The following is an 11,255-nucleotide window of genomic DNA, read 5'->3' on the forward strand; positions in this document are numbered from 1 at the left end:
AAAAATATTTTTCTAAAAAATATATACTCTCATTTTATCAATTAACCAGGGGGGGGGGGAGAGTCACCCCCATAATATTTTATTGATATAATTGATTAGGGGAGAGTGTGACCGTACAAAATTTGAGCAATTAGTGTAAATCAATTTATTATGTATTTTTAGGTGCTTGAATTCCCTGTATATCTACTACGTAACCTCTTTGATTTTTCATTTTACAGAACTCAAACATTGAAGGACAGTGGGTGTTTTATTGCTGTAAAAAGTTTCGAAAGAAAAGGCTGTTTGTTAAGAGATGCCAACAAAATATATATAAACACATATTTTATTAATATGTAGAGCATCCAGGTACAATTAAAACCCATCCAACCTCCCAAAATTCAGATTGTGGCCCAATCATTAGAGAAAAGTAACGTTCAGATATGGCTTCGTGTATATACAACCTCTGACAATAAAGTTCGGTGAATGATCCTGAATATTGAAAGTAGACGAATTCTGAATGAAACCTACCTTACTGTCCTTCGAAGTAGTCCCCTCCCATGGCTATGCACCGTTGAGAACGGCTGTACATGTCCTGGAAACTTTTAGAAAAGTCTTCTTTCGGGATGGTGTTTAAGACCCTCGTCACGTTCCATTGGATGTCCGGAATATCCTCAAATCTCTGACCTTTCAAAGCGATTTTGAGGCGTGGGAAGAGAAAGAAATCTGGAGGATTCAGATCCAAATTTCTTGCAATGCATTGCTACAGAGGATGAGAGCTGGTGTGTGAGGTACGACCCTGAAACGAAATGCCAAAGCATGGAATGGCGTTCTCCTGCATCACACCGTCGGAAGAAGGTCAAGGCGTAAAAATCACGCATCAAGACGATGCTTATCACTTTCTTTGACAGTGATGGCATGATCAACAAGGAATTCCTGCTGGAGGGAACAACAATTTTTCCGAAAGAAGACTTTTCTAAAAGTTTCCAGGACATCTACAGCCGTTCTCAACGGTGCATAGCCATGGGAGGGGACTACTTCGAAGGACAGTAAGGTAGGTTTCATTAAGAATGAGTCTACTTTCGATATGCAGGATCATTCACCGAGCTTTATTGTCAGAGGTTGTATAAAATTACGTTAACTAAATTATGTAAACATGGCTTTATTGAGACCATAAAATTATATATATAATGCAGGAAAATGTAAAAACCGGGAAGATACATTGAGGGTCCACTGTAAGGTCCCAATACTTTGAAAGAAATTAATGAAATTTCCCCAATTAGAAATTTTCCAAATACCATACTACTTACAAGGTATCTTGTAGAGTTACTGAAACTTGCAACATAGAAAGATTATTGGGCCGTATAGGTGTGCAGTGCTGCATTTTGAAATCTCGCTCAACTCCTTCAAGAGAACCAAAACAGCATGATGAATATTTTGTCGGGACCCGACAGTATACAGGGTGGGGCAGAAACAATTATACGATTTAAATTTGGCCCCACATCGACATCAGGTGACATGTTGAAACACACATCCCTGAGTGGAACGGTTTATAGCCTCAAGTCATCATGCAACTTTGGCCAGAAGAGGATCGAGAGTTTAATGTGGAAATATGCTTTAGAAACAATGACTCCACTACCGTAACACAGAGTGCTTTCCAATGACATTTTTTCTTTTCTTTTGACATAGGAAGGAATGGAAAGGTTCCGACACCCAACATGCCTAACAAGATTGAATTGGGTTACACAATTCAGAACTACTGCATCCATTGTCAGCAAGAGGCCTTCTGGTTGCCCTCAAACTGTACGAACACCAGTTAATGTTGCGCTGAGTGGCAGAAGCATTTCAGAGTAGTCCTCAGCGTTTCCACAGCAAACGATCTATGCTCTTACGACCAACGTTGCATGACAACTGAAGGCTTTAAACCACTCTACTCAGGGATGTGTGTTTCACCACACCACCTATACAGATGTCGATATAGCATCAAATTTAAATCATCTAATTCTTTCTGCCCCACCCTGTATTTACATAATGATCTACATTCATATCATGTACACATCCCACTCCACTCCACTTCATGGTAATGTATTGTGAGAAGTCAGTACTGCAAGCACAACTGACTCAGAATAGGAAAAAATAACCACTTACATCACATCAAGAATATTGTAAATGTTGCACAGTGAACACAGCACATAACTGAAACAGTATGTCCTGTGATGTATATCCCGGAAACTTTCGTTCATAGTAAAGTATTGGTTTGTACTATGGTACACTCAACTGATTGTACATAAGATAATGTAACTTAAAAACAGGGCTCCCAATGGGGCAGATGGCAACACTATTACTTTTTAATCAAGGGGTCCTGGGTTCAATTCCCAGTGGAGACACATTGCACAGTGGTTGGGATGCCACTTTAAAGTGCGTGCTCAGTCCCGTGTAGCCTATCTGAGCATAAAGTGAGCTTAAACTTGGACGAGTTAAAGAAAATAAAGATTCTTCCATTTTGTATATGTTGGACATCAATTTTCCTGATTCTGATGTTTGCAGTGTTTCTAAATGTGATGCAAATGATTATCATTATCTGTCCCTAGGACAAGTTAGCTGTACTTAAACACTATCTTCTCGCATTACATTACGATGAAGTGTAGTGAGGCGTGTATGTGATATTTTTCATGATCTTATGTTGCACCATTAAGAACCATGGTGATGCAGTCGGTATGGCATTGACTGCCAGTCACACCACCTCCATGGCAGAGTGGTTAGCACAGCATGCCAGGGGTCCCTTTTAATCCTGCTCTTGGCATGCTTTGAGTGTCCTTTCATCAATTTCATCATATCGTCACTTGTTCCCATCGTCGCAGTTAGCCAAAATGGGCAGAAAAGCGATGTTAAATAACAAACAAAGGGCAGAGATTGTGAATGGGAATATGCAACTCTTACTTCCACGTAATCCCCCCATGGCACGTTACAGTGTGTAGGGCAAAGCCTTACTTTTTTTTGTTACAATCTTGCACCTTCTTTTATAACGTAATAAGACACATGAATATAGCTCCTCATGTAAATATATTGCTGTTGGACTCGCACAAAATATATATGTCATGATGTAATTAATTCTCTAAAAATTTGGTTACATAATATTATATATGTGAAGTTTTGTGTTTCTGCGTGGCAGAATTGGACAATTTTTTTCCCACGAGTAATTTTGAAGGCTCACTGCCTTCATTTACTAAGGGTGTAGCATCTGGAGTGGATATGGTAGTGCGCCACTTCTTTGTATGTACCAGGGTGGCGGTAGTTGCATTTTCTCCTTTCTGGTGGTGCTGGTGTATTTTTCTTGGCTTTGCTACGTCTGGTTCGTGGGTAAGTTAAGGTAAGGCAAGGCTCCACGTTATGGGCGCCACTAATGCTACGCCCTTTGGGGTACGTACTTAAATGTTATTTACCACGGCTACAGATATCTTAATCTCAGGGGAATAGGTTCTTTGTTCGAGAATTCCAAATAAGAATGCGTTATAGCTAAGAGGATATAGTTAAATGCGGATCTATATTCTGGAAACTATACACAATACAGAGAAAATATATAGCGAAGCTTGTATATACATTGAAATATATAATAAATGTATGTATAATCGATAGGAAATCTTCTTCTTTTCTTCTCACAATTTTGGGGAAAAGGCTTCTTCTTCTATCCTTCCTTCTAATTTCGGAAAAGGCTTCTTCTTCTTTTATCAATCTCCTCTATGGTAATAGGAAGGCTTCTTCTTCTATGATAAAATATATGAATGGCTTCTTCTTTCTTCCATCAATTTCTTCTATAGGAAATAAAGGCTTCTTCTTCTTTCGTCAATTTCTTCTATGATAAAATATATGAATGGCTTCTTCTTTCTTCAATTTCCACTTCTTTTATCATCTTTTTCTTTCTTCTATTTTTGGTAAATCTCTTTCTTCTATTTACAAAAAATAGTCATCCCCTTTTATTCATCGCTGTTTCTTATTTCGTCTATTCATATCAATTCTTATTTCTTCTTTCAGCAGCAATTCTTATTATCGTCTATATTCCGATGAGATATTCTTATATTCTCGATAAATTCTTCTATTTGTATCTTTCCACAGCAAATTCTTATTTCTCTCATTTATCGCAAATATTTCTCTTTACCATATCTCTTCTCAATAATATATAGACAAATTATTATGCTGCATTCCTTGTAGAGAATTGAACCAAAACTAATCTGACAATAGCACCTCCTCCTAAAACAACAACCAAGGGAAATAACCAGGATCGCTAATAACAAGCGCTGCCGATGGCCCAGTGCGACTAATAAGAAGCGCAACCGTAAGTGCGTCGGGGCATCTAATTTGACAACAGCGCCACCGGGGACAAGCAACCAAAACATGGCGACGTTCTCCTCGCCATAGAATCAAAAAGAGATACATTTCTGAATTCATTTGCTCACTTAATAACTTTCCTAATTGTTTCATATATGAGCATGTTCTTAATTATCTTAATTTGCTATATACAACATTTTATTCACTCCTTCTATAATTTTTATACTCTTCCTTTATATATTTTTCATTTACTATAATATATATAATCGCTCTTCTCCGCTCCTAGTTTGTACAATGAGCTCTGCTCTTCTTTATATGGCGTGCTGCCATCTAGCGTCACTTTCGGGAACATTTCTTCCTTGTGATTTTCATTGTGTCGTCGGAAGTGGCACGTGACAGCTTGTGTCGTCTGCTGTGATTTCCATCGGCACGTGCCATTGCCGTGTGGTGGTTGGGTCGTCTGCTGCATTGTGTTCTCGGGTGTGGGATAGTTACTGTTCTTTGAATTGGTGAAGTGAGGTCTAGCATGGGGATGGCGTTATTTCTTTTCATGGTCTGGTATTTTTGAAGAACAGTATGCCAAGTTGGGTGGGCCTGTTCATTGTCTAGGTTCAGTGCTGGTTTCTTTGATAGCATTTTCTATAAGAGAGTCAGTTGGGTGAAGTATAGATTTGGAGGAGATAGTGGAGTGGTTTGTGGTGCGGAGGTTTTGTGAAAGGCCGAGCAACACAACGCAGCAGAAGGCCCAACCCCCCAACCACTAACCAGAAAGCACAGGAGACTATACAAGCCAAAAAACATCCACCAGTGCCGCCAAATAGGAGAAAATGAAAATACTGCCACCCTGGAACATACAAAGTAGTGACATGCTACCATCTCTGCTCCAGATGCTGCACCCTTAGTGAATGAAGGCAGTGAGCCTTCGAAATTAATCTGGAAGAAAAAAAAACCTGCAACAACAGACACTTCACGTACATAATACTTAAACCACATCCATCCTGAATGGTTACATGTTGTTGCTCTTAATGGTTGCTTTTCTATGAAACAACTAACAATTTCACTAAGAAAATTAATTTATAATGTTAACCATGTTTATTACTTTTCAGTCGTACACCAAAAATGAAGGCTGGGATGCATTTAAATCCTGCGTGAAGCAAGAAATGAAGTCAGTTTTATAATTATATCATAATTTAAAAGAAATCGTCAGTATCTATGGTAAAACAGTAAAGTGTTACAAGTAAAATTAGATACTTAATCTCAGCAGGTGAGGCCCTTTTATAGTTACTTAAAATCATAGGTAGTTGGACAGTTCCTTCTCTTCTTACCAGTTACTACTTGTAGTTTGTAATACTATGTTATTTTTTAATACAATATCTTCCAAAAATCTTTCCCTTTCTTCGATAACATTTTGCCAAGTGTGCTTAGAATACTTACTATCTGCTTTTTCCTAGATGAATGCAATTGTGATTTTTTATATATTTTTTTAAAATGCTGCTCTGGTGGATATTATTAATTTGTTGTGATGTACATACTTGTCCCAGGGGGCATTGAGGTATCTGAAAGCCTGAATATCAGATACACAGAACAGCAGCATTAGCATATCCTCTTATTTGCATGTGATGTAACAGGTTGTTACATGTTAAATGTCTTCCCATAGCAATTTGTTAAAGCAGTGTTTCTCAAATATGATGCAGTGTTCCTTGGCGCACACAAAATAAAATTTGTGGAATTACCATTGGGAGAAGTCATTACTAAAAAGATCCAACAATTATTACAAGGTTATTATAATACCTCTATTTTCAACAAAAATAAAAGCTCATAAAAAATATAAATGAGCATTTTCATCTACTTTGTTCAGATATTGTGGTGTTTTCCTGTTTTACATAAGTATGCTTCATCTGTTGTGTGTCAATTGAAGGGCTCGGGTGTAAACATGGTGACATTTTGGTTATTTTGAGTTGCAAAGTAAAATGTGCCATCCTTCAATTTTCGAGTGAAATTGCCATGTCATACAATTTGCATTGGACTCAGTGAAGCCTTGTGAAATTGGTAAACACAACACGAAAATGATTTATCTACAGTATAGCTTCTAATAACCTTTTTTCTTAATGAAAATGTCATCACATTTTACACCCGAGCCCTTCAATGAATAGAAATGCCTTTTGGTCCTTTTTGGTGGCCAAACAACCTGACAGTTAAGGCTATTACTTTGCAAACAAAGGATTCCATATTCATTATCCATAGTTACATTACATTTTGGTTGTTCGTATCCTACTGAGTAGTTAGCACAGTATGTTACAATGCCAGCAGCCTATGCATGGGTGTTCTTTGAGTGTTCCTGCATAAATGTTTGTCACATCATTATGATTAGCCAAAAGTGGTGGAAAAGTGAAGTAAAATAACCTAATTCAATATCTTATCGTAACAAAACAATGTGGTAAAAATGGCATGGTTTAAAAAAAATCATCACAGAAATTAATATTAGTCAATTTAGTGTAAAATTCATAGATCAACAAGATAAAGCCATAATGTAGTTATTAAACAATAACTGAAAAAAATACTGGACAAGTCCTAGAAAATACATTCAAAAAACATTGGATATCATGTTTGAGATTCACTGCATTATACAGTATTGTTTCTTGTTAATTTTTCTAGTTCCTAAATGTAATATATTTAATGAGAATGAATAAACAGCAAATTTATGAGTGCCTATATAAGTATACTTTCCTGTGCATTTTATGAATGCAGAATATGCTGTTATAACAGTGTACTTCTTTTTCTAGCTTGACTTAAATCAATTAGGCTTTGGTAAATTAGTTGCCATTAGTCAAATGCCTTAATGGGGCACTGTTGAGTATTCAAGCCAATTTGACCAGGATAGATTGCCAGTTTCGTCAGCATTATTATGTAACATATCTTTTACCAATGTGCATTTTGAATGAACACTTGTTGGTTAAATCTTCAAATATTGCTTAGTTCAAATCCCTGTAAGTTAGTGAAGTGTACATGTTGGCATAAAAGTTACTCTTATCATAAATATTTAATATATTTCTAGTATGAATGTGCCACGTAGAGCATTAGATAATCTATGCACTATAATGTTAACCATAGAAGTGCCTTTTGATAAAATTACAGATAGTGCTTTGGACTATTAAGTCTGTAATTTTCCATTAGTAGTATTCCATAGAGTACATCTGCTTTGTTTTAAAACTAAATACTGGGAGATTATAGTCTTTGGAGGGAGAAACCCTGCCAAGTAGTGATCTTTGGATGACGTTTGGTGAGTGCCTAAAGTTCCATCGTCAACAGGGACTTTTCAATCTGGGCAAAGATTAAGAAATTGTATTCTCACAAGATGCCATGTGGCTACTACATGTCCCTCCAATGTTGCCAGTTCTTGCAAGGACAGTGGTGGTCGGTGGAGAATTCACTTTCATAGGGATAGTTCAGAAGGGGCAGGGGGAGGTGGTTGAAGCACCCAAAAAAAAAAAAGAAAAAAAATAGTAAACCTAGTCCTGAGCTGGTTCCCTGTGAATCTGTTGGGAGAAGTAAGGGAGGCACTGTTGACAGTTTCTCCTCTTTTTTCAAGGGGGGGGGGAAGCTTGTCTGGTTCTGTAGCTCTCCAGTTGAGCAACAGGATTATGGGGGTTTTCACCATGAATCAACCCTATGACGGCTTGTCCTAAAGCTTTAACCTCCTTGCTTTATTTTGGCAACATGTTTATTATTTTACACAGAAGAAGAGGAAGGAAATCTGGAGAACTTTTAAGATGTAGGGCAGAGGAAGGGAAAAGGATTTTGGACACTATAAAGTAGTTAAAATTTCTACACACACCAACATAAGTAATCAGTGAATTGATAAGGAATTGAGCAGCAATATGAATAAGATGGCTGCGGTGGCTCAGTCGGTAATGTGTCTGACTACCATGATAAAGGTCCTGGGTTCGATCCCCAGCTGGTTCAAATCTGGGAACTTTTCTAACGTTGGAAGTGGCCCACCCAGCATCTAATAACATGGGGGTAAAGGCAGTCAGGGGCATGATGCTGATCACATCACCCCCACTCATGACCAGATCAAGAAAGTGTGGGGCGTTACCCCTATATGCCTTCATGGCATGGTGCTAAGCACAGGGGAACACTTTACTTTACTTTTACTTTATATGAATAAGATTGCCAGTTCACAGATTGTTTCCAACTTGTTACTGCAACATTTTTTTACAGTTGTTCAGTAACAAACGTATATGGTTGCTCAAGGGTAGTAGTAGTGCAAAGAATTTTCCATGTTGAATATTACTTTTCTTCTGCAGATTTTCCCATCATATCATTTGATGTGTGTGTGCACCATAAAATATTAAATTTGTGATAAAAACAAAAGTTGTCCTTGAACTATCAGGATGCACTTTTCTGATCGAACTGAAGCTGGTAATCTATCCTCGTTGCAAAATATTTGCAAACAACCTAATTTATTTCATATTGCTGTATTATGTAAAGTTGTTTTACTTGGAATTGACATATTTGTTTCTATGAAGAAAAACATGACTGTAATATTTCTAGTCAACATTTTTCTCTGTATAAGAATGTGTTAATTCTTCATTTTATATGTGGATTTTAAGAATTGTTTTCTGTGATCGCTATTTCTGTACCTTGTTAAAAAATGTATAGTTTATAATTTTTTTCTTTGTAATTTGTGCTTTATTGTTTAATAGAGAGTAGTTACATGGACTGTGATTTGTTGTTCTGTGAACAAGTTGTGAATTCTGGTATTGGGTCACGTGTCTTTACACGGGGACACATTAAAATTGCACAACCAGTGGTTTGTTTTTTCAGATTAATTTAGAAGAACCACTGCCTTAATTTACTATAGAGGTTACTGCATCTGGGCTGTCACTTCTTTGTTTGTTGCTGGAGAGTGTTTCTTGGCCTCCATCATCTGCTGTGCTTTCTGCTGGCAGTTGTTCTGGTTTCCATTGTCTTGCTGTGCTTGATGGTGGAGATTGGCAAGTTGAGTGTGCTACTTGGTAAGGAATGTTTGGTGGAGATGTGGAAGTGGGTTGTATTGGAGGTTCACATCTTTTCTTGCTGTCTGGGATTTTTTCAAAGTACAGGTTGCCAGGTCGGATGTGCTTGTCCATTGTCGGAGTTTAGTATTGGTTTTTGTTGCATGATAGCATGCACTTCTTTGATGATGATCTCCATGACATGAGGGAGGCAGTTGGGTGAAGTACGGATGTGGAGGAGATGGCATGGTTTGCGGTACTGAGGTGTTGCGAGAGGTCTGGTCTTGTAGACTCTAGCATCTTTTAAGTATTCTCCAAATCGTTCTTGTCCAGTATGGATAGTCCTGCCAATGCAGTGGCATTGGCAGGTGGTCTTGTAGATACTGGGGATGGAGTTTTTAGTAGTTAAAATCTCTTGAAATTTGGCAGGGCTCTTCAGATTTGGAGGCTCTTCTACAGAAATTCATCTGTACTCCTGGTTTCTGTTTTCGGTGTGGTTGATTTGGCATGGATGTACTGGGTGCCTGAGCCTAGTTTCCTGTACATGGAGGTGAAGAACTTGTCTTGATGATATTTGATGCTGAGGTCGAGAAAGTTGAGGTAGTCATTTTCTTTCTTCTCTACAGTGAATTTCATGTTGGGGTGTATGTTGTTAAGGTAATTAAACCATCTCTTAACAGCCCTCAACAACATACACCCCAACATGAAATTCACTGTAGAGAAGAAAGAAAATGACTACCTCAACGTTCTTCACCTCCATGAACAGGAAACCAGGCTCACGCACCCAGTAGACCCATGCCAAATCAACCACCCAAAACAGAAACCAGGAGTACGGATAAATTTCTGTAGAAGAGCTTCAAGATGAAATAGCACACATCACAGGGTCAGGACAAAACAATGGATACACCAAATGTCAATGGTGCACAAAAGAATAACCCCAGTTCCGACACCCTCAATGCAGAAACAATGCAAATCAATATCCCAAACCACCCCACCACATCATGCAAACCATTTATCAAACCCGCACACATACTAGTATCCCAAATCTCTGGAGCCCTGCCAAATTTCAAGAGATATTACCTACTAAAACTCGCATCCCCCAGTATCTACAAGACCACCTGCCAATGCCACAGCCACTACATTGGAAGGACCATCCATACTGTTCAAGAACGATTTGGAGAATACTTAAAAGACGCTAAAAAAATAGTCGATAAGACCAGTGCCGCAAACCATGCCATCTCATCCACATCCATACTTCACCCAACTTCCTCCCTCATGTCATGGAGAACATCAAAAACAGTGCATGCTATCATCCAACAAAAACCAACACTGAACTCGGACAATGGACAAGCATACCCAACCTGGCACCCTGTACTTCAAAAAATCCCAGACAGCAAGAAAGGATGTGAATGTCCCGTACAACCCCATTCCGCACCAAGCTACTTGCCAATCACCACCCTCCAGCACCGCCAGAGGATAAAAACCAGAACTGCCAGCAGAAAGTGCAGCAGACGACGCAGGAAAAGAAAAACCCACAGTATTTTAGTATGTAAAACACTCTTGCAAAAGTCAATTAGTCTAATCTTTTTCGCCCAAGTATTTCATGCTTACCAAAAATAAATACAATAGTTCATGACAAATGCGAAGCTTTAAGTGAAAATGTAAGTACTCTCTAAATTCAATGTGTATTCTGTGATTTGATTTATCTATTGAGTAAACCTTGTTTGACATAATGTATGCCTTGTAAATAATTTATACCTGCAAATAAATTGGATTATTTGAATAGTATATACACTGTATATTATTATTGAAAAGCAAATCAAAGTCATGTAAACAATTCCAATGTGACACAGTGTTGTATATGAATGTTGAACTTTTATTTGTTTCCGTAAAGGTAAGTTCCTCATGCATATAGCACTGTGCCATGAAGGCACATTTTAGAGGATGTGGGAGCAG

The 11,255-nt window shown here is 38.0% G+C and overlaps 1 protein-coding gene across 1 annotated transcript in view; it reads left to right on the forward strand.

Moving 5' to 3' along the window:
- Positions 1 to 9,990, forward strand: part of MICU3 (Mitochondrial calcium uptake 3) — a 66,999-nt gene extending 57,009 nt beyond the window's left edge. The window contains exon 9 of the mRNA XM_083119750.1: positions 5,409 to 9,990. Coding sequence (XP_082975876.1) covers positions 5,409 to 5,480 — 72 coding nt within the window. The 3' untranslated portion in view covers positions 5,481 to 9,990. The remainder of the gene's footprint in view (positions 1 to 5,408) is intronic.
- The last annotated feature ends 1,265 nt before the right edge of the window (positions 9,991 to 11,255 follow it).

Source organism: Lepisma saccharinum, chromosome 3 (assembly GCF_977018435.1).
Source record: "Lepisma saccharinum chromosome 3, izLepSacc3.1, whole genome shotgun sequence".
Taxonomy (NCBI): Eukaryota; Metazoa; Arthropoda; class Insecta; order Zygentoma; family Lepismatidae; genus Lepisma; species Lepisma saccharinum.